This window comes from Neodiprion pinetum, chromosome 7 (genome assembly GCF_021155775.2).
Source record: "Neodiprion pinetum isolate iyNeoPine1 chromosome 7, iyNeoPine1.2, whole genome shotgun sequence".
NCBI lineage: Eukaryota > Metazoa > Arthropoda > Insecta > Hymenoptera > Diprionidae > Neodiprion > Neodiprion pinetum.
Genome location: NC_060238.1, coordinates 370,511 through 391,561, shown reverse-complemented (window position 1 = coordinate 391,561; position 21,051 = coordinate 370,511). Strand labels below are relative to the sequence as shown.

At 41.1% G+C, this 21,051-nt stretch overlaps 3 protein-coding genes across 8 annotated transcripts; 1 reads left to right on the top strand and 2 right to left on the bottom strand.

Moving 5' to 3' along the window:
- Positions 1 to 383: 383 nt before the first annotated feature.
- mtTFB2 (mitochondrial transcription factor B2) lies at positions 384 to 3,723 on the bottom strand. 3 transcript variants are annotated; one of them, XM_046634405.2, is made up of 4 exons: positions 2,819 to 3,722; positions 2,335 to 2,642; positions 2,026 to 2,252; positions 384 to 522 (listed from the first exon to the last, which is right to left on the bottom strand). In XM_046634405.2, the coding sequence occupies exons 1-3, from the start codon at positions 3,575 to 3,577 to the stop codon at positions 2,063 to 2,065; spliced, it is 1,257 nt and encodes a 418-aa protein (XP_046490361.1). In that variant the 5' UTR covers positions 3,578 to 3,722; the 3' UTR covers positions 384 to 522; positions 2,026 to 2,062. The 3 variants fall into 3 exon arrangements, with proteins under 3 accessions (XP_046490361.1, XP_046490358.1, XP_046490360.1); XM_046634402.2 differs by lacking the exon at positions 384 to 522 and adding an exon at positions 1,166 to 1,327 and having other exon boundaries at positions 2,819 to 3,723; XM_046634404.2 differs by lacking the exon at positions 384 to 522 and adding an exon at positions 1,166 to 1,264 and having other exon boundaries at positions 2,819 to 3,723.
- Positions 3,724 to 3,822: 99 nt separating this feature from the next.
- On the bottom strand, positions 3,823 to 5,899 carry LOC124222910 (DNA-directed RNA polymerase I subunit RPA49). Its single transcript, XM_046634407.2, has 5 exons — positions 5,452 to 5,899; positions 4,911 to 5,309; positions 4,622 to 4,817; positions 4,299 to 4,514; positions 3,823 to 4,176 (listed from the first exon to the last, which is right to left on the bottom strand). The coding sequence occupies exons 1-5, from the start codon at positions 5,519 to 5,521 to the stop codon at positions 3,924 to 3,926; spliced, it is 1,134 nt and encodes a 377-aa protein (XP_046490363.1). The 5' UTR covers positions 5,522 to 5,899; the 3' UTR covers positions 3,823 to 3,923.
- Positions 5,900 to 6,175: 276 nt separating this feature from the next.
- On the top strand, positions 6,176 to 15,788 carry MTA1-like (metastasis associated 1-like). 4 transcript variants are annotated; one of them, XM_069137843.1, is made up of 13 exons: positions 6,176 to 7,176; positions 8,414 to 8,481; positions 8,702 to 8,795; positions 9,611 to 9,799; positions 11,092 to 11,343; positions 11,568 to 11,839; positions 12,008 to 12,196; positions 12,354 to 12,782; positions 12,861 to 13,515; positions 13,616 to 13,763; positions 13,837 to 13,865; positions 14,306 to 14,580; positions 14,790 to 14,932. In XM_069137843.1, the coding sequence occupies exons 1-13, from the start codon at positions 7,071 to 7,073 to the stop codon at positions 14,796 to 14,798; spliced, it is 2,715 nt and encodes a 904-aa protein (XP_068993944.1). In that variant the 5' UTR covers positions 6,176 to 7,070; the 3' UTR covers positions 14,799 to 14,932. The 4 variants fall into 4 exon arrangements, with proteins under 4 accessions (XP_068993944.1, XP_068993943.1, XP_046490332.1 ...); XM_069137842.1 differs by having other exon boundaries at positions 6,181 to 7,176; positions 14,306 to 14,576; positions 14,790 to 15,788; XM_046634376.2 differs by lacking the exon at positions 13,837 to 13,865 and having other exon boundaries at positions 6,183 to 7,176; positions 13,616 to 13,762; positions 14,306 to 14,576; positions 14,790 to 15,788.
- The last annotated feature ends 5,263 nt before the right edge of the window (positions 15,789 to 21,051 follow it).

Here is a 21,051-nt window from a genome sequence, read left to right as displayed (position 1 = left end):
TTTGATATTCACAATGTATTTAATAATGCAATAAATGTGACAGATGATTAACAAAATGTAAGTGACCTAAATCATTTTTCTGCAAATGCCAAGCGCATTTCTACGACTCCCATTGGGGCACAGCTTCGCTGGTGCATCTATGATCATAAACGGATCAGTACTTGCCGATGTACATTCCAACTGAAATGTGGCGTCGTTGACAATTAGATATTCGTTTTGAGCACACGGCCCCCCTATTTTCCTCAACTCGTAACACGTATTATTGTAAGAAACCAAGCCATCTTGCTTGCAGGGATTCCGTTCACACTTTGGGACTACTTCTCCTTGTGGTAGAACAGCGTAATTTTCGGGCCGGCAAGGGCCCTGCCTGTATGCAGGGTGGCATGAATTGTTGAGCGGAAAGTAGAGATAGCCAGGTTTACAATCACACTCCCAGACGCTCTGAGCGCCATCCCCTGGATACAGAAGCATGTTTTCAGGACATCGATCTTCTATGTCAAGTGGAACGCGCTCAGTTACCTCCTGGAAATGATCAATACATCACACTTCACTAGTATACTGTACCTGCTGTTACAAAGAGCACTATTGACTCAATTTGCATCGCTCTGGTAATCAAGTCTGTAAAATCAATCTTCGTTTTAGGCAAGAAAAAAAAGACTGCCACTTCCAAGTTTGATTCCTCGTATCTGGTATCTTATTGATCCTCAATTTTCAGTAGGTTTGAATAGAATTTCGTGCATTCAATCAAGTTTACAGATATCGAGAAGCCATAGATTGAGGTAAGTCCAAAAAACTTTAATCTTGTACCTTTGCTACTTTTTGTTTCAAACCAACACTACATTGAAATAAAAAAAATTGTTATTTTTATAAAATAATAATGAATATTACGACTTGCTAATTTTCTATTACCGTTGCATTGTTACCACTCAACACATCTCCACTGTTCTCGTCATCTGGGAACTTGATATCTTGACCTGATGTTCCCAATGTAAATATCACCGTTAAAAATCCCAATATTAACCACACCATATTTAAAAAGAATAATCTTCAATGAAAATTTGGATTTTTCCCAAGGAACACCTGTATGTTTTAATTACAGAATATTTATGATCAGCATAAGTAAAACTGAAGAATAAACGAGTCAGGTCAAAGAAACAACTGAGGATTCGATTCTGTTATTGATATTTATTATTCTTTGTCGCTTAAAAGCTTTGCTGGTTAGTGGCAGGCTAGCACTGCGGCGGTTGTTACACTGAGAGGTTTTCTGTAGAGTAATGTAATATACCGTTATACCACGGAGCCTCTTGAGCTCCAAGGCTAACTAGTACTGAGAAAAAGGAAATAACAAAAATACGAACTGGTTGTGAACTGGTGGTCATTATCAGGCAATGGGATCATGGTAGAATAACATATCATGTATTATAATTATTATGCTTTTGGGTATAGCACAAACAAGATAAGCAATCCGTTGTATGATGCACAAAAACAGGGACCAAAATAATTAGTCAGAATATAATGCACTGGGAATGTTCGTTAATTAATCTTTATCAGCTTCTCGGAAAATTTTTTACTCTACCATGTAACACTCATGCGCATTTTACCGTCCTATTATAATTTCAATTTCATTTTAGAATTATGGTAATTTGCGGACGGTGTGTGGCAATAGATTCATATGCCGAAACATCACAGCTAGCAATTACGTGATTGCTGACAAGTTTGAGCTAGGATTAAAATTGACCAATCCATTGCTTATAAATTATTGTTACTTCTTTGTATCAAAAATTATATAGAAAAAACCAAAGTTTGTCTTATAGTAATATATTGGCGATAAGAATTTCTTCTGTGTTTCGCGGAAATTTTGCAAGGAATTTCTATTTTTCATTGAGCAAATGGATATAGTAACAGCTGTCTCAACGGGTACATGTATCGATAAAAATATATTTGGTAACTTCCATCGATTGGATTCTGTATGTAATAATCCAAACAACGATAAAGGTAAGTGGTAACTGATTAATGTATGTATACCTATTTGTACATGATGTAAAGGAACCATATTTCTGACTCAGAAGAAGAGCGTCTCCATTTTCTGGGATGAATTCTCCATACAAGGTATGAACGAAGATCCAAAGCTATGCCAGGTAGAAAATTCCTTGAAGATTTTCAATATATCTTCCGATGTCAAATCCCCAAATTGAGTGAAAACATTAAATCCTTGCTTGATTAAAGCAGGTCCACAACCCGGTTCCCAGGCTCTGTCGAGGAAAGGGCTAAGGTAGTAACGATAAACGAGTAGCTTGTCTCGAAATAACTGCTATTGGATGTGAAACAACTCACTCCATTTGTTGTATAACTTTGCTTGTTCGTGCGTACATATTGTGATGAACAAAAAACCAATACGCCTGTAAGAGTCTTTCATCAATAACTTCTGAGAAGAGATTTTTCTTCCCTTCGATCCTAACAACGTACATGTACTCCTCAGTCCTGGTCTTTTTCCCTTTGTCAGATCGCATGGGAGTCGACTGCCAGGGTAAAAATGCTTTTCTAGGTACTTGACCAAGTAGTTTGTAGTCAAATATCGTTTGAAATAATATGGGCAGACTCGTGTACCTGACCAGTCCGGTTGATCCATCACATGTGAATTTCTGAGAGCAACGAATAGTGAAATATTTATGAAGAGGCGTGTGGCGATATATTTTAATTCAGACTACGCGGTGAACTGTTAATTTTGAAATCACGCCCGACCAACCCCAACTCACAACTATGACACTTCCATTCATTTCTAAGAATCAATTAAAAAGACTTCCGATATATAACAAACCTCCCAAACGCGTGGCGGTAAACAGAGATAAAGGCACGGTCTTCCGTAGGAGTACATCTTGCTTTGTCTAATTATATCCATCATTACAAAACTAACAAATTTGGTATCCGAAACAGTTCCGACAACTTTCAGACCAGGCTTGTCACCCCATGGAACACGTGAAAACTCTGGAAGAAGCTGAGCCACCCTTTTGACCTCGTCGTACTTGTCGAGGTGAACTAGTTTCCAAAAACTCATAAAATCTGTTTTGTCAATTGTTAATTTATCCGGATATTCTTTCGACAAGTCCATCAAAAATGGCTCAAACTTTTCATTTGGTTCCAATGCTTTTAGGAACTGAATGCCAGCGTCCATAATTTTCTTCGTCAAACAACCCATCCCTGGGTTCATTTCAATGACTTTGGAAGAGTCTGTCATGAGATCGTTTTGTATCAAATTTACAACTTGCGAGGCCACACCATCGTGACACAAGTATAAATGCTCGCTATTTGTGCTTGACAAATTCATCAGATTTATTGGCAGATCGTCGATGTGTTCCTGGAGCGTTGTCCCGCTGAAATATTCTAATATCTTTTCCCTCGCTTTCACACGTCTTCTACCGAGCGGAACACTTGTCCTCCGAGGCGGTTGATCCACTGAAACAGTGCAAAATTTTGCGTATCTTCCCCCACGTACATTTTGAGCTTCTATGAATTTCGAGATTTTTGAGGTTATAAATCTACGGAATAAAAATCCAGCCTTTGTCTTGATTCCAATCATTTATCTGTAATTTAACTGTTCTACGAATGGGTATGATTCACAACTAAAAGTCTATGGCCACGACGGTGGTAGCACGTGGCTCTAAATTTGCACGAAGGATCAACAACGTCGATTTTGCGCGCATTATACTGCGCATGTTAGATGCATGCTTGTGTGCTACCGACTGGGTTATGCGCATATGCATGAATGATAACGAAACTGGTGCGAAAATAATTATGGTTGGATTATAAGGAAGGCGGTCAACATATTATTAATATATTTATTAGAATAATCCCGGCATCTTGTGCAATAAAATATGGATTCGTTACAGTATTGAGCTTGAATACACATTTCGATGGAAGAGTGGTTATTTCTTCTTTTTTCCTTTTTTAGCTAGCGCTAACTGCGGTGGCAATGGTAGTTTAAGTACTACAACGTTCTTATTGTCTTTTGTCGGCACTGCACCTACGAATCTCGCCAATTCCCCCAATTTCTTAATTCCAGCACCGTTTTTTATAATCGTTGTGAAAAGATTCAAGTCCAGTGTAAAGTTTGATATTGTAAGACCGAGGATTAAGCAGTGCATAATTCCTTTGTCTCGCATGCTGTTCGGCCGTTGCCTGCAACGAATTCCATAATACAGACCAATGATGACTTATAATTTTCAAGAACTTGCTTTTATTACTCACTGAAAATAATTATTTCGATTTAAATTTTTCATAACATAGCAATGAATGTTTACCTGCCCTGAGCACTACGCATGCTATAAGTTTGTATAACGTAGTCATTGACATCACTCGATTCGCTACATATTATTATTCCCCTCTTCTTGGCATCTTTTATTGGCATATTGAGCCAAGCAGCAACTGCTTCTAGGTAAAGCAGTAGTGCAATTTTTACTGTACAACCATCGTCCGTCCTCAACACTTTTAAAGTTTCCATAAAGAATTTAGATTTTCTGAAAGGAACGATTCATCTCATGTACATATTGCGAAAGTATTATCATAAATTATGTTGAATTTGATTTTCCATTGAATTGATATTTCAGCGATATTATTGCAATACCCTTCTTGTTCTTGATTTAAGACGGATTTGGCAGCATCATACAAGGTTTCCAGTTTAGCCAGAGGAACGATGTCATTTATATTATATACATCTTGAACATCGGAAGCATTCCTGTTGCACTCAGGTAAATTTGTGTTCGCTACCGATTCGTCGTGCAACGACGGTAGTGAAAGATCTGTCCTTTCGATACTAATGTCTGCAAAGGTTGAAAAATGATTGAATATTTGATTAAAAAATGATACTATCGAAGTGAAACAGATCGTTTCGAGCATCAATTTGCCAATCTTACTAGAAACTGTTTCCTCCAGTTGTTTCGTAACAGAGTTGACATTAATTTTCATTCTCTCTATCTGCTCTGTTCTTCGTTTAACCCTTTTGGAACCAAACTGTTTATTCAGTAGAGCAATTTTGTCGTCATCTACGTCCTTGCCGCCCTTTGGTTCTTTGTCCAGTACGGGAGCTACCTGCCATCTCTCAGCTTGGACTAAACGGACTTTGCCAGTTTTCCTATTGTGAATGGCAAGCATGGTATAGGTCGGAGCTTCGTCAGGATCAGGTCGGTAACCTTTATAAACCACCTGCCCGTTCGAAAGAGCGAGTAGTTGTCTGTTGACTTTGTTGTCACAGTACAATCCACATTCCATATTGACAGCCTCATCATCCTTTAGTTCTCCGTTTTGAAAATCAACTGAAAGGCAAATTTGTAGACTAAATATGAATAAAAAGTATCATCCAAATCGCCTAATCGACGTATGACAATGGGTACGTGCCGAGTAAGGTTAGCATTGCTTTTTCTATGTGTCGTATTGTCGGGTGGGATTATTTCTTACCAATAATCGGTTGAATTTTATTCGGTTTGAGAGAAACTTTATCGATTACCGCCTCTATCGGATGTTTCATTTTTTGCGCTAATTGTCCGTGATAATTGTACAAGAAGAATATTTGTTTACAGTTAACCCCGAGTAATATATTATCTGTTGTTCAGGGATCCACGTGGTCTGGCTCCGTCGGTAATTGGTAATTGGTCGTTCGTATCTACCATGGAGACTAGAGACAGGAGCACGAACTGCGGTTCAGTTGAGTGAATATAATTGTATAGTCACGAGGCAGCGCTAGTGGGCTCGAACGGCTCCAGTTCGAGCAGAGTGTGAAATGGGAGCAGCGGACCCCGACCAGGCACAATTTACAAAGCCACGAGGGGGGAAACACGGGGGGAACCATGGAGACTTAGGTATAAAGTATATACAAGCAATACGGCGGCGAGAATTTAGATGGAATTTAGACGACGCCGGCGGCCGGGACGATGCCAGAGACGAGCACTCGACTGAAGCCTTTTGAGCCCTCCAGCGCCACCCGGCGCCCAATTTTTAATGACGTATTTTACTTTCCATTTAGTACAGCAGTTCGTGCTCCTGTCTCTAGTCTCCATGGTATCTGCAACACGTCTTGGTTGCCGGTGAGCAAGTAATGCATTCATGCCTGAAACCCGGAAATGGACGATCGCAGCGCCACTTACACGAAAAGAATGATATTTGACCAGTGCCGTGGTGTTCCGTGGTCCGCGTCCCGTGTCCCGCAATGTTAAGCGGTTTAAATAACTACTGAGTTTCCGCACCTATGACTTCATTCGCCTACGATAACCCAGGGTGTGAAGTTGTGCTGTATTGTGATGTACCGTGTCACACCGGGCGGCGTTCCGTGCGCGATTTGTTGACAAAAGCTTGCGGAATTCTGACACTCGTGTAACGTCGAAGTGAAAGCAGTACATTACTCGTCAACGATATGATTGCGGGATCGTTTGTCGAGCTGGAATCTTGACCAAGCCGAGCCCAGCACGAATCTAGCTTGCTGACGACTCGGCGGACGAGTAAACGAGAGGGGTGATATTTCACGTTCGTTTACGGACGCATGTATACATGTGTATCGACATACGTGTCATATGTAATACCTGTAACGTGTGCGCGTGTGTTTTGGAGAGAGAGACTCAACGGCATTAAAAAGGGAAGGAGCTACCGCGCTGGGCTAGTAGAAAAGAGAGAGACACAGAGTTGCGGGTTTGTACAGTGTGTGCTTGGCTCTCTTTCTCGCCAAAATGAAAATGGCGTTGGTCTGTTGAACGGAATGGGCCGCCGCCAAAGATGCTCGCGGTTCTAACGGGCACGTGAAATTTGTGCGCGCGTCGAACCAGGTGATCACAGGTCGATATAATTCTCTGTGCCGTATGAGTGATAAATAGATAATAATCGGACGTAACCGATGAACATATGAGGGTTAAAAAGTTACGATGAAGTGACGAACGGAGCTAGGACTAGGACTAGCAGGGCGACGACAACGACCAGGCAACAACGACGACGACGACGACAACGGCAACGACGACTGTGCGTCTCAAGTGTCGGCTAAAGTCCCCTAGTTGTGGCGCGATTGTGCGCGTTTGCAAGGGAGAGCGCCGATGCCGGCCGAATACTACGAAGATTTTAAAACAAATTTTCAAAGGGCGTTGCAAATCGATTCTCAAGACTCGTGCAACATGACTGCAAACATGTACCGAGTTGGAGGTATGACGCATTCTTTTATTCCATCAAATCGCTCTTTCGACCATTTCAATCCTCCCCCTAGCTTTAATCACCTACGAAAAATGAATGTTTGCAAATGGCAGAACCGATGGCGCCTGTACGCGTCCCTCTCCGCTCCCCCGTCCTTCCCCCCATGCCTTCCTTCCTTCCTTCCTTCCTTCCGTCCTTCCTTCCTTCTTTCTTCCATCCATCCCCCTCCTCATCGGCATACGTACGTATCTACGCACAGTGTCCAACACTCGCCGCTTCTCTGATGAATATCCGTGCGACCCCTTGCCGCCGGTCGTTTGTTTCTTGCGCAGCGTCCGCCATCCGCATTTTAAGACGCGTCGGACACGTCGAATACTCATGTTTCCGTCATCTCTGCTTCTTTTTTACTCCTGTTATCCGTGTTGAGCACATTCATTATCCATCCTCTCCGCTCCTGTTATGAAAAAATTTCTTGTATACAACGTGTCGCCCTGGACTGTTACTGTATACGCCTCTGTATGCATGAAATTTATATTATAGCATACAATTAAAATGTAATGAAAATCTAATCGAATCTGATGAACAATGATTAGATCAAGATTCTAGCGTCACAATCTTCGATGAAATTAATGTTAATTTTATACAGAGAAAATTTGGTGGTTGTGGGGACTCTGTGTCTTGCGCTACCTCTGTACGATAGCCTTCCTTCCCTCAGCCTGAGTGGTCACTGTCACTACATATTTCTGGTATGCGTTTGGAAGGAAAAGTATGTCATTTAAAGAATTTCTGCCAAGATTTCAATTCGTCTGAAGAGCAAAGAAACTATGGTTCGAATATCTTTACCTATCTTTATAAATTTTTGACTGTTTGATACATTTATTTTCACGTGATAATGAACAGAGGCTTGGAATTATGATGCATAGAAATGCCTGTATTATCATGGTTCAGGGTTTGAAGCGGAGTTACTTTATCGTGCGAACAGGCGTAGGGAATTTAAATTGTCTTACTATTGCGCAGACACCTGTCCATGCTTAGTTGGTCAATTTATGGGAAAATTGTACATTCCTTAGGAAAAAAAAAGTACTAATAGAAGTAATAGTAACGTGTACACGATGTAACAAAAAATTACATGTATTCAGCCAAAATGATATTGACATCAACGACCAACCAAAACTGACCGGTGGTTTTGCTTTAGTTTTGTGAAATTGATAGGCACTGAGATAATGATATTCTTTTCGATATTTTTCAGACTATGTGTATTTTGAGACGTCGTCAACCTCACCCTATCAGATTCGTAGGATAGAAGAATTGAACAAGGTATTTGTAGACATATGTAATAAGTATAAAGTGGTTAACATAAAGTAATTTCTTGGTGTCAAAACTCACTAAGAAGACAAATTTATTCTAATAATATGTTTAGGCCTGTGTGGAGAGAATCCACCTTGGGTCATCAAAAAACCAGTTTCTATCAATAAATATTCTCAATCGAAGTAAGCGTGAATTTAATTATTCACATTGAATTGGATCAATGTTTCAGACGGCGAGTGGAAATGTTGAAGCAAAGGTGATGTGTTTCTTCAGGCGCCGAGACCTTCCATCAACTTTAATTATGCTTGCGGACAAACATCAATGTAAGTTTGCACTGCTTTAGTCGATTTGTATAAAAATTACCTTTTCATCAAAGCATCATCCATCATTTGTTTCTATACCAATTCCATACATTAATTTGAAAAGTATCTAGAAATGAGTATAATCTATGTATTTTGATATGATGCCATTGTACATATTTAAAAAATAGGCTGGTCCTACTCTTCCGGTATCAATTAGCGGTAGTAATGAGATGCTGAAAATTTTGGCAAAGTATGCATGATGAGTTGTAGTAGAAGAAATGGGGCTAACTGTATCGATCTATTTGAAGAGGCAATGGAAAAGCTATCGGGAGTAGTATTTACCTTATTCTGAATTCTTTTTTCTATACCCCGTCCTCACCACTGTCCACTTTCATACTGTCTTTTCCAGCCCAGAGTGTATGAATCGTTGATGTAATGGTATAGGATTTGGGTTTGGTTTGGCGGAGCGTTTATCTGTCCGCAATAGTTTACAACCATATATCTGTTTGATTGTGATACACAGAAGGAGTAAAATTATCCACTTCCAGCTCCTGCAGAGTTATAATTTTTTTCATTGCCAAAATATCATGTTATTTGTGTGACCAAGGTTTGACTGCTGATATTTTCTTTCCCTCTTATTAAGTTTTAGTAATATTATTATTATTCTGATAAATGTAAATCAAGATTAGACGACATCTGAGCATAAATATGTTGTAATGTTCTTAGGTATTTGTTTGCCTGGATGTTAATGATATTGTTTTTAATGACTTTGAAAAGTCCTGGAAACGCACGGTCAGAAATATAAAGGTGGAGTGAATTTCTCATGTAAATTCCAGTGGCAAGTGTGGAGCAGCAAAGGTCAGATTCCCCTGCTGTCACCCAGATTCAAAAACTGGAGAATCCGGATTCGACTAAGGATGTAACTGGTAGAGATAGCATTGGGATGGGCCCTAAATCGACAGCAAAATCAGGAGGTAAAGGTGGTTGGCTAAAGGCTCCGCTTTCAGAGGCCCAGGAGCCCCACGGTGAGTCAGTTAGCAAACTGAATTGTTCGCCGCTCAATTGAAACTGTCTACTCAATACTGGCCAAACATAAAATATAACGTACGACATTAATAATGAACAAGTGCAACACGGGCATTTATCCAGCTAGGACTTTCATTCCGAGTTGTAGATTGTTGAAATAAGCAATTTTGGTTATACTGTACGTTATTTTATCACTCGGGTAAGACCGAATTTCGAAGATTTCAATACAATTGCTATTATGTCTGTAAATTATGTAATCGCCGTCAATAACGGAAATGTGAGAGCTGTATCTTATCTTTTTTCATAGTTATTGGTAAAAAAAAGGATTACTTTGTCTGCTCTGCTATTGAAAGACGTGGATCTAGCTCGTTAGATTCGTTAATTTTCTTTTGGCAATCAAACATTTCTTTTCCAAGTTTTCCTTGGTGTTCGTCGGTAGTGGCAGCCAATGATGATCCACGGCTACTGACTCAAGGGTGGGATTGATTAAAATACTTCGTAATCTTGGTGGTGGTCAATAGTTTAGATACAAATCACTGTAAGGGCGAAGTGACACGATAGTTGGATATTAATCAATGCTGCTTCTCTGAAGCGTTATGGCTGTAGCATTGCATCTGTTTCTCTGCATCTATGTACGAGTAATGAAATCCCGAACATATATTTTTTTTTTTTTTTTGCCCTACAAGTTTGTATGTATGGTGTTTTTTCAATTGGTTTTATTAATTTTCTTCATTTCCACAAATGGGAAATGCTTTTAAGAATTCTTTGATTCATCACTTCATTATTCACTAATAATAAAAATGTACTAGATCACTGTTATTGTATATCTGCCTGTAACTCCCTGCATACAAATAGTGACAAATCCCACCATGTGTCATGATGATTCTTTAGTAATCTGAGGCTGCTACTTGATGAAGAACAATATTTCAAACTTCAAAAAAAGGGTAATTAATTTAAGGTCATACACGCATTCGCGAACATGATGGATAGTTAAATATAGCTTGATTACACGTTTGAACATTTTTGTCGATCTCTGATTATATAAAAATATTTTTTTCATTTTCTGTGATAAAAGCAATGCTTCAGACATATACGGGCAGTGAGTAAACAGTCTTTTTTTTTTCGTTATTTTTCTAATGAAACTAATGATATCTTCCAGCGAGTATTCGGCGAAGTGAAAGATGAAAGAATTATAAGCCCTTGTTACGCAATTTCATTTATGTATATTACGATGAGCACTGATGTTTTGCTCCAGCATTCATTTATTGTCGTTTATTAATTAAAAATACAGGTGTGGACGAAGGGTCCGTAGGAAGTGGGGGAGTAGGCGATCTTAGCGTCAAGCAACGACACCAGATGAAACACCGAGAGTTGTTTTTGTCACGCCAGGTTGATACGATGCCTGCAACTCATATAAGGGGAAAATGTTGTGTTACTTTGTTGAATGAGACAGAGTCTTTGCTAAGTTACCTAAACAAAGAAGATTCCTTTTTCTACTGCCTCGTTTTTGATCCGGCGCAGAGAACTTTACTCGCTGACAAAGGTAATGAATAGCATTTACTAACTGATTGTTTTAAAATCCCACACTGCTGATATTTTAAAATAAACAACTTGCAAAGGCAAGTCGAGTTTTCGTTATTTATACACTTTTGTTTCTTTTAGCCGAAACTGCAAATGGCTTTAGAGAAAATTTGTAGGATCTTGAATAGCAGGTATATTGTTGAGAAGTTGTTCTGAATTTTACCGGGTTCGTGTTTGTTTCTTTAGGGGAAATCAGGGTTGGTAGCCGCTACCAGGCTGACGGAATCGCTTCCGCTCCTTTGACAACGGTAGAAAGAGAAACAGACCCACGAAGACTCCAGGATCTAGAAACATTGGTTTGGACTCCTCGCCATTCACTGACCGATCGTCAAATAGATCAATTTCTTGTCGTCAGCCGCTCAGTGGGCACATTTGCTCGTGCCCTAGATTGCTCTTCTTCCGTTAAACAACCTTCTCTTCACATGTCTGCGGCTGCTGCTTCTAGAGATATTACGCTTGTGAGTAAGCTCAGTGATCTAATACACTAGCAATAATTAAATTCTGTACAGTCTTGTAACCAAGTGTTGAGTAATATACGGAGTGCAGTGTCCAGAGTGATATTTAACTTATCAACACACGAAACCTGAACTAAACTAAATTGAATATTATTTTCATTATTATCACAGTTTCATGCCATGGACACTCTGCATCGGCACAACTATGACGTTGCAAAAGCCATGTCGTCGTTAGTGCCCAGTTCCGGTCCTGTATTATGCAGAGATGAAATGGAGGAATGGAGCGCCTCGGAGGCAAACCTCTTCGAAGAGGCTCTTGACAAGTACGGCAAAGACTTTTCCGACATTCGCCAGGACTTTGTAAGTTTGACTAACCAGTATTATTAATGGCATACTTATATATTTACGAGGAATTCTTCCTTTACTTCCTCTGTGCTCTCTTATCATTGAAATTTTTCAGTACATTTGAATTATTAAAGTAAAAATAATGACGACACGTTCTCTTTTACGATATTAGCTACCCTGGAAAACATTGAAAAATGTAATCGAGTACTACTACATGTGGAAGACAACGGACCGTTATGTACAGCAAAAACGTGTCAAAGCGGTAGAGGCTGAGAGTAAGCTGAAACAAGTATATATACCAAACTATAATAAACCACCATCGGGTACTGGGTCGGCACCTTCGACCACCACTGTAATACCGTTAGGAAACAACAACAACAATAGCAATGGGAAATTGCCAAATATACTCAATGGTAGTAGTAATGGCAACGTCCCCGGAGATGTAGGGGCGCTGCTGGTACCTGGTGTTGGTAGCAGTAAAGCGTGCGAAAGCTGCCAAGGCATGCAAAGCGGACAGTGGTACGCTTGGGGGCCGTCCCACATGCAGTGCAGACTCTGTCAGTCTTGCTGGACTTACTGGAAGAAGTACGGAGGTCTCAAGGTAGTTTGTGCAATTTCACTTGGTCCAACTTTCCATCGAAACTCTATAAGACGTGATACAAATACGATATGTCCGTAGGTACCGTCGCGCATAGATGATGCGGACTCTGAGAGGAAACGAGTAGGATCTGCCGGTGCGGGAGCAGGTGGTGCTGGTTCCGATGAAGAGGGTAGAGGAACCGTAGGCGCCCACAGGCCGCATCGATGCAGTATACCGTCTTGCGGGAAAGAATTCAAATTGAAGGCCCACCTGAGCCGACACTACGCGAGCGCGCATGGCGTCGACCTGCGCGGGACGGGCGTTGGCGTCGGCGTCGGAGGTGGTGGAGGTGGAGGCGGAGGTGCAGGGGGTGGTTCGCCGCGTCCGGTCATGAAGACGCGATCCGCTTTTTATTTACGCACTTCCGCGCTAGCGCGTGCGGCGCGTAGGCTTTGTGCTGCGCAATTGCGTACCCGTCACGCTGCTCGTGCACCCCATCAACCGGTCAATGCCACACCTCTCAGACATTTATGCACCTCGCCGCAATTGGCCACTAAAACTCCCGGGGAACTAAGAATCCTTGCCAGAGCTACGCGACCCAGACCACGTCCTCGCGTAACTGACATTGCTACGCGACTCGGCGATCATCCCTCTCCAAGGCAACCTGGCGATTGGGATTGGCTCACCCTTACAGCACCTGCTCAACGGAAACAACCGGATCGCGTCTTCTTTCCAAGACCTCCCAAGGCGCCTGGTACGAAGAGCCGATTTGTTATAATATTATGATCCTTTTTTCGATTACATCGCATCTTAAACACACATTCGCCGAATTCTATTTCTATATGTTTTCATAGACGGCAGCCTTCTGTACGAGAGAGTTCCCAACAAACCTGAGGCTGACAGGCTACCCTTGACTCCTCAACCCCAGCCGTCGCTACAGGTGCAGCAGACTATTCTTAAACGCACACGACCGCCGTTTGATGAAATAAATGGGTCCGATGGTGAGCACCATTATTTTAAAATACCAAGAATTCTTAGAACAATGTAAATACTGTCAAATTTCTCTGTTTGTTGGCTTTTACTCGGATGTGGACTGGGACGAAGGTAATGACTAATCAAGTTCTATTGCCATGACTGATGTAAATATTCGTACAATTTGCATTTTTTTCCTTGTTTTGAAAAAAACGATTTCTCATCATTGAAGTACAGAACTGAAATAGATTTAAAATATTGTCGATGGGTCCTAATGAAAATAGTGTAACTAGATAGAAAAATACAAAATTGCGACCCGCATCTGCAAGATGAGTAGTTTAAAACCCGCCTAGCTGGTCACCAATTCTCCATTCGTTCCTCTGAAATGTGTCCGTTTCCACGGGACGCTTCCTTATATTCGCCGTACTCGGCATTTTTTGGGAGTTGTAAAAATTTTTCAAAATTGCTTATCATCACGTAAAGACGTTCCATGTACGGTCTGCCTAAACGTTATTTTCGAATCTTTTGTGCTGTATCGGAATAATCGTAATATTATCATTATTTCATTTAAGGAATCGCTCTGAATGCTGGTCTTTCTGGCGGTCCACCTGCGAAAAGAGCTCATCATTCACAGCAGCTGCAGCATTCTAAGAGTACCTTGGAACACTCAACTCCCGCGGCAATGCCTTTACCTTCTCCACTAAATGGTAGAGCGGCACCTCATCCACCTACTCATCTCCATGGAGGTCAACCACCAATTTCTCGAAGCAACGCACGAAAACAAGTTATCTCTTGGATGGATGCCCCTGACGATGTCTACTTCCGGGCCTCCGATCAGGCCAAGTCGGTATACTCAATTTGAATTTTAATCCCTGATTCATTCAGTAAACACGGTTGCTATTTTTTGTTGTTTATTGACCGACCGAGGCCAGTTCATTTGTTCCAGAGTATGTTTGGCAGGAAAACACTGTTGTAGAAAAATGAACCAGGGATTATTGATGATTTGATAAGAGGTATGTTTTTAGTAACATTCTTTTTTGTTTGTGTTTTCTGCAGGAGAGTTAGAAGAACGCTTTCGTCGGTGGAACTGAGACGGGCGGCGCGCAAGCCGTGGCGTCGACTGCCGCCTCCTCACCATCCGGCACCTCCTGTTCAAAAGGCTCAACGAGGCGACGACATGGTCGTCATTCTTGATTAGATGTCGTGATAATGGTGAAGATGATGATGATGATGATGATTACAACAATAAATTTTGAATGCTCTATATTGGGGCTTACCGATTGGCAAGGAGTTGAGAAATAAACTTCATTCAACGTTAATACCAGGGAATAGATAAATTACCATAACTGCTCGACTACATCTCAAATTATGTTGTGCGTCGAGATATTCATAAGCTGTCACTTGTCTGTCACCTTGTCTTCTTTGTGATTACACAGAATCTCTCAATTCATGTGAACACCATTCAAGAAATGTTGGTAATTCTTGATATTACAGTCCCAATGGTCACACGGCAATACTGGCATTAACGTCGACTTCAAATAGTAAAACGAGTTATTCGTAGTAATCGATTATCGTTGTTATTGATAATAATGATTATTATTAACTGAATGTACATATACATGTCTACAAACGTACGGAAGCAGGCTCGTCAATAGAAGCACATATAACTGATACATCTATTATCCATCCTCTACATACGCGCAGTAATATGCCATCAGTGAATATAATTGACTTGAAGAACTTTAAGCGACGTTGGTTTTGAAGCTGATAACACTTGGCTCATGTGCGTGTTTAAATATTGATGGGCAAATTTTGCCTGAGTTGACCGTTATATATTAGATGCGGGATGAAACAAATGCGAGTGAAAGCGCAAGAATGATGATTGTGAATATTTTTATTAAATTTTCAAGTTTGATGACATCCGTCGCAAAAATAAACAAATACATATACTTAAGGACAATTACTTGTTATAATTATCTTCACATGGTGTTGTGGTTGTTTTTATTGTTGTTGTTGTTATTATTATTACTATTATTAGTACTACGTCTCATTCAATTAATTTCTCTTTATCGTTCATACCTTGAGGATCCTCTATTTGAATGGATTATAATGAACTTTATTCTCAGGATCAAGAGCTCAACGTAACTGTGTCATGACTATTGAATCCGATCTCGAAGCTACATGGAATCAAATAACATCGATGTCTCAAAGTATATGTTAAGGTTGCATTTTTTGGAATGACATGAATTTTGGTGAACATAACGTAGGGAAAGAACATGTTTTTGATATTCTCCATTTCACTAAAAACAAGGTCTTTGAGATCATTTGCAACCGTTGTAGATGGAAGAATCAGGGTTTTTAAAAATCCCGTCAAATTTTGCCGCAAAAAATTATAGCGCTAAACGTTACTTATTTACAATTTTTGGGGAATATCTGACTCTGTTTCAAAGTCGCTTTGTTTAAGATTTGATTTGTGAGCATATAACCATTGATAGTATCCTAATAAATGCAAGAAAGACTGCTGAAACTTCATAGGATCAACAGTGAAAAAAATACGAGGGACATTTTTCGGTTTCTCAGCTGTATTTTTGGATTCGCTAATGGCAGCTACTTTAGACTGTGTAAAATCATCATCTCTCGTCAAAATGTCAATATAATGTATTTAACATCTTTATACATTGATTCCAGTATTTTTTAAAATCCGTTACAAAGAGCTAATAGCATGCAACAGTAACATGTTGCCCTTAGTTTCCATACATTTTTGACGCGAGCTTGGTTTGTATTAGAATTAATTTGTAAAAGGCGATTTTTTCTTTTATTCACTGGACTGTTGGAAATTCGAAAAAAGACATCTAGAACATGTACTCTTCGTATGTACAAGGCTATCTGAAATGAACATCATATTTATCACAAGGCGCTTAATCGTGACGATCTCACGCAGCAAATGTTCGTGCTTGGTTGTCTAAATGCAGGTACGTTTTGTTGCACTATTACTCATATTTTAACTAAATCAGGTATGGCATGCTGGAGAGGTATGAAAGTAATGGAGTGACACGATTGCCCATAATTATGGCATAATTATTCCACATGAAATTCTTCTGCACATGTATAAAAAAGTGTTGACCATAATGTACATGTTGACAAGATTAAACATATATTGCACATATCTACTATGCAACTGCGATTTGCAGAGTACCTAATGAATTAAGAAAATTAGATACTAAAGGTAAGATTGTGAAATATAATTGGGCATGTATCCAAATATCTTGACCGTTTTTTTTACAGCTATGGTGCATTATGCATTACTGCAAAATACATGTGATGGCTTAGAATATTACACTGTTCGTGTATAAACTGCTGTATGAATGGAAAAATAAATGAATCATCAATAAACCACACGAATTATTCTACACATGATTATACCACACATTCTACACATTATCACACTGCACAAGATTATCCTACACCGAATCATGCCATACCAAATTATAATGCATGCGTACAATCGGATGCATATTCGTGTATTAAATTATGCAGTTTAACTCAGATTCGATTGATTGATTAATCGATAAATTACGGTGTCGGTGGTCTGTGTCTCGATGCATGCATGCTACTTCCGCTTGAAACTATGGAAATCGGAGGGATTGCAGAGAAAAATTACTACTCCTGGTATCAGGAGAACATCTGAATCGAGGAGGTCAATCGAAGGTACGCCTTTACAACTGCAAGGCCGTGTCGCACACATGTAAGTTTGGTTGCCTATAATTAGGCTACTTCCACTTACAACTGAACAAATCGGAGAAATTGCGGCGAAAAATTACTCCTGGTATCAGGAGAACATCTGAACCGAGGAGCTCGATAACAGGCACGCCTTATGCCTGCAAGCCCGTGTCGCATACGGATAAGTTTGGTTGCCTATGATTAGGCGCTTCCACTTAGACTAAGCAACTCGGAGAAATTGCAGCGAAAAATTACTCCTGGTATCAGGAGAACATCTAAACCAAGGAGCTCGATCACAGACACGCCTTATGCCTGAAAGCCCGTGCCGCATACGTATAAGTTTGGTTGCCTATGATTAGGCGCTTCCACTTAGACTAAGCAACTCGGAGAAATTGCAGCGAAAAATTACTCCTGGTATCAGGAGAACATCTGAGCCGAGGAGCTCGATCGAAGGTACGCCTTTACGGCTGCAAGGCGGTGTCGCATACATGTGAGTTTGGTTGCCTATAATTAGGCGACTTCCATTTGGACCAAAAAAGTAGGTTTGGTTGCCTATAATTAGGCTACTTCCACTTGGACCAAGCAAGTAAGTTTGGTTGCCTATAATTAGGCTACTTCCACTTTGACTAAACAAATCGGAGAAAATTCAGCGAAAATTACTCCTGGTATCAGGAGCGCAGGAGAACCGAGGAGCTCTCCCAAAAACAGGGACACATTGATTGATTGATTGTCTGCATGTGACGTCGACGCTGTGTGACTAAAGGCATGCATGCTTGCTTGAGAGGGCATGAGATCTCAAATTTTCGCGCCACTTCCTATTGAAACCAAGCAAATCAGAGAAATTTCAGCGGAAATTACTCCTGGTATCAGGAGCGCAGGAGAACCGAGGAGCTCTTCCAAAAACAGGGACACATTGATTGATTGATTGACTGCATGTGATGTCGACGCTGTGTGACTGAAGGCATGCATGCTTGGATTCAGAGTGCATGTGATCGCTAATTTTCCCGCCATTTTCTGTTAGACCTAAAAGAATCGGAGAAATTTCAGCGAAAATGACTCCTGGTATCAGGAGCACAGGAGAACCGAGGAGCTCTTCTAAAAACAGGGACACATTGATTGATTGATTGACTGCATGTGATGTCAACGCTGTATGATTGAAGGCATGCATGCTCTGAGTATCAGGAGCGCAGAAAAACCGAGGAGCTCTTCTAAACACAGGGACACATTGATTGACTGCATGTGATGTCGACGCTGTGTGACTAAGGGCATGCCTGCTTGATTGAGAGTGCATGTAATCGCTAATTTTCCCGCCATTTTCTGTTAGACCTAAGGGAATCAGCGAAATTTCGTCGAAAATGACTCCTGGTATCAGAAGCACATGAGAACCGAGGAGCTCTTCTAAAAACAGGGACACATTGATTGATTGATTGTCTGCATGTGATGTCGACGCTGTATGATTGAAGGCATGCATGCTCCGAGTATTAGGAGCGCAGAAAAACCGAGGAGCTCTTCTAAAAACAGGGACACATTGATTGATTGATTGTCTGCATGTGATGTCGACGCTGTGTGACTGAAGGCATGCATGCTTGCATGAGAGGGCATGAGATCGCTAATTTTCCCGCCATTTTCTGTTAGACCTAAGAGAATCGGAGAAATTTCAGCGATAATGACTCCTGGTATCAGGAGCACAGGAGAACCGAGGAGCTCTTCTAAAAACAGGGACACATTGATTGATTGATTGACTGCATGTGATGTCAACGCTGTATGATTGAAGGCATGCATGCTCTGAGTATCAGGAGCGCAGAAAAACCGAGGAGCTCTTCTAAACACAGGGACACATTGATTGACTGCATGTGATGTCGACGCTGTGTGACTAAGGGCATGCCTGCTTGATTGAGAGTGCATGTAATCGCTAATTTTCCCGCCATTTTCTGTTAGACCTAAGGGAATCAGAGAAATTTCGTCGAAAATGACTCCTGGTATCAGGAGCACATGAGAACCGAGGAGCTCTTCTAAAAACAGGGACACATTGATTGATTGATTGACTGCATGTGATGTCGACGCTGTGTGACTGAAGGCATGCATGCTTGCTTGAGAGGGCATGAGATCTCAAATTTTCGCGCCACTTCCTATTGAAACCAAGCAAATCGGAGAAATTTCAGCGGAAATTACTCCTGGTATCAGGAGCGCAGGAGAACCGAGGAGCTCTTCCAAAAACAGGGACACATTGATTGATTGATTGACTGCATGTGATGTCGACGCTGTGTGACTGAAGGCATGCATGCTTGATTCAGAGTGCATGTGATCGCTAATTTTCCCGCCATTTTCTGTTGGACCTAAGGGAATCAGAGAAATTTCGTCGAAAATGACTCCTGGTATCAGGAGCACATGAGAACCGAGGAGCTCTTCTAAAAACAGGGACACATTGATTGATTGATTGTCTGCATGTGATGTCGACGCTGTATGATTGAAGGCATGCATGCTCCGAGTATTAGGAGCGCAGAAAAACCGAGGAGCTCTTCTAAAAACAGGGACACATTGATTGATTGATTGTCTGCATGTGATGTCGACGCTGTGTGACTGAAGGCATGCATGCTTGCATGAGAGGGCATGAGATCGCTAATTTTCCCGCCATTTTCTGTTAGACCTAAGAGAATCGGAGAAATTTCAGCGAAAATGACTCCTGGTATCAGGAGCACAGGAGAACCGAGGAGCTCTTCTAAAAACAGGGACACATTGATTGATTGATTGTCTGCATGTGATGTCGACGCTGTATGATTGAAGGCATGCATGCTCCGAGTATTAGGAGCGCAGAAAAACCGAGGAGCTCTTCTAAAAACAGGGACACATTGATTGATTGATTGACTGCATGTGATGTCGACGCTGTGTGACTGAAGGCATGCATGCTTGCTTGAGAGGGCATGAGATCTCAAATTTTCGCGCCACTTCCTATTGAAACCAAGCAAATCGGAGAAATTTCAGCGGAAATTACTCCTGGTATCAGGAGCGCTGGAGAACCGAGGAGCTCTCCCAAAAACAGGGACACATTGATTGATTGATTGACTGCATGTGATGTCGACGCTGTGTGACTGAAGGCATGCATGCTTGCATGAGAGGGCATGAGATTGCTAATTTTCCCGCCATTTTCTGTTAGACCTAAGAGAATCGGAGAAATTTCAGCGAAAATGACTCCTGGTATCAGGAGCACAGGAGAACCGAGGAGCTCTTCTAAAAACAGGGACACATTGATTGATCGATTGACTGCATGTGATGTCGACGCTGTATGATTGAAGGCATGCATGCTCCAAGTATCAGGAGCGCAGAAAAACCGAGGAGCTCTTCTAAACACAGGGACACATTGATTGATTGATTGTCTGCATGTGATGGCGACGCTGTGTGACTGGAAGCGTGCATGCTTGCTTGAGAGGGCATGAGATCTCAAATTTTCGCGCCACTTCCTATTAGAACTAAGCAAAACGGAGAAATTTCAGCGAAAATTGCTCCTGGTATCAGGAGCGCAGGAGAACCGAGGAGCTCTTCCAAAAACAGGGACACATTGATTGATTGATTGACTGCATGTGATGTCCACACTGTGTGA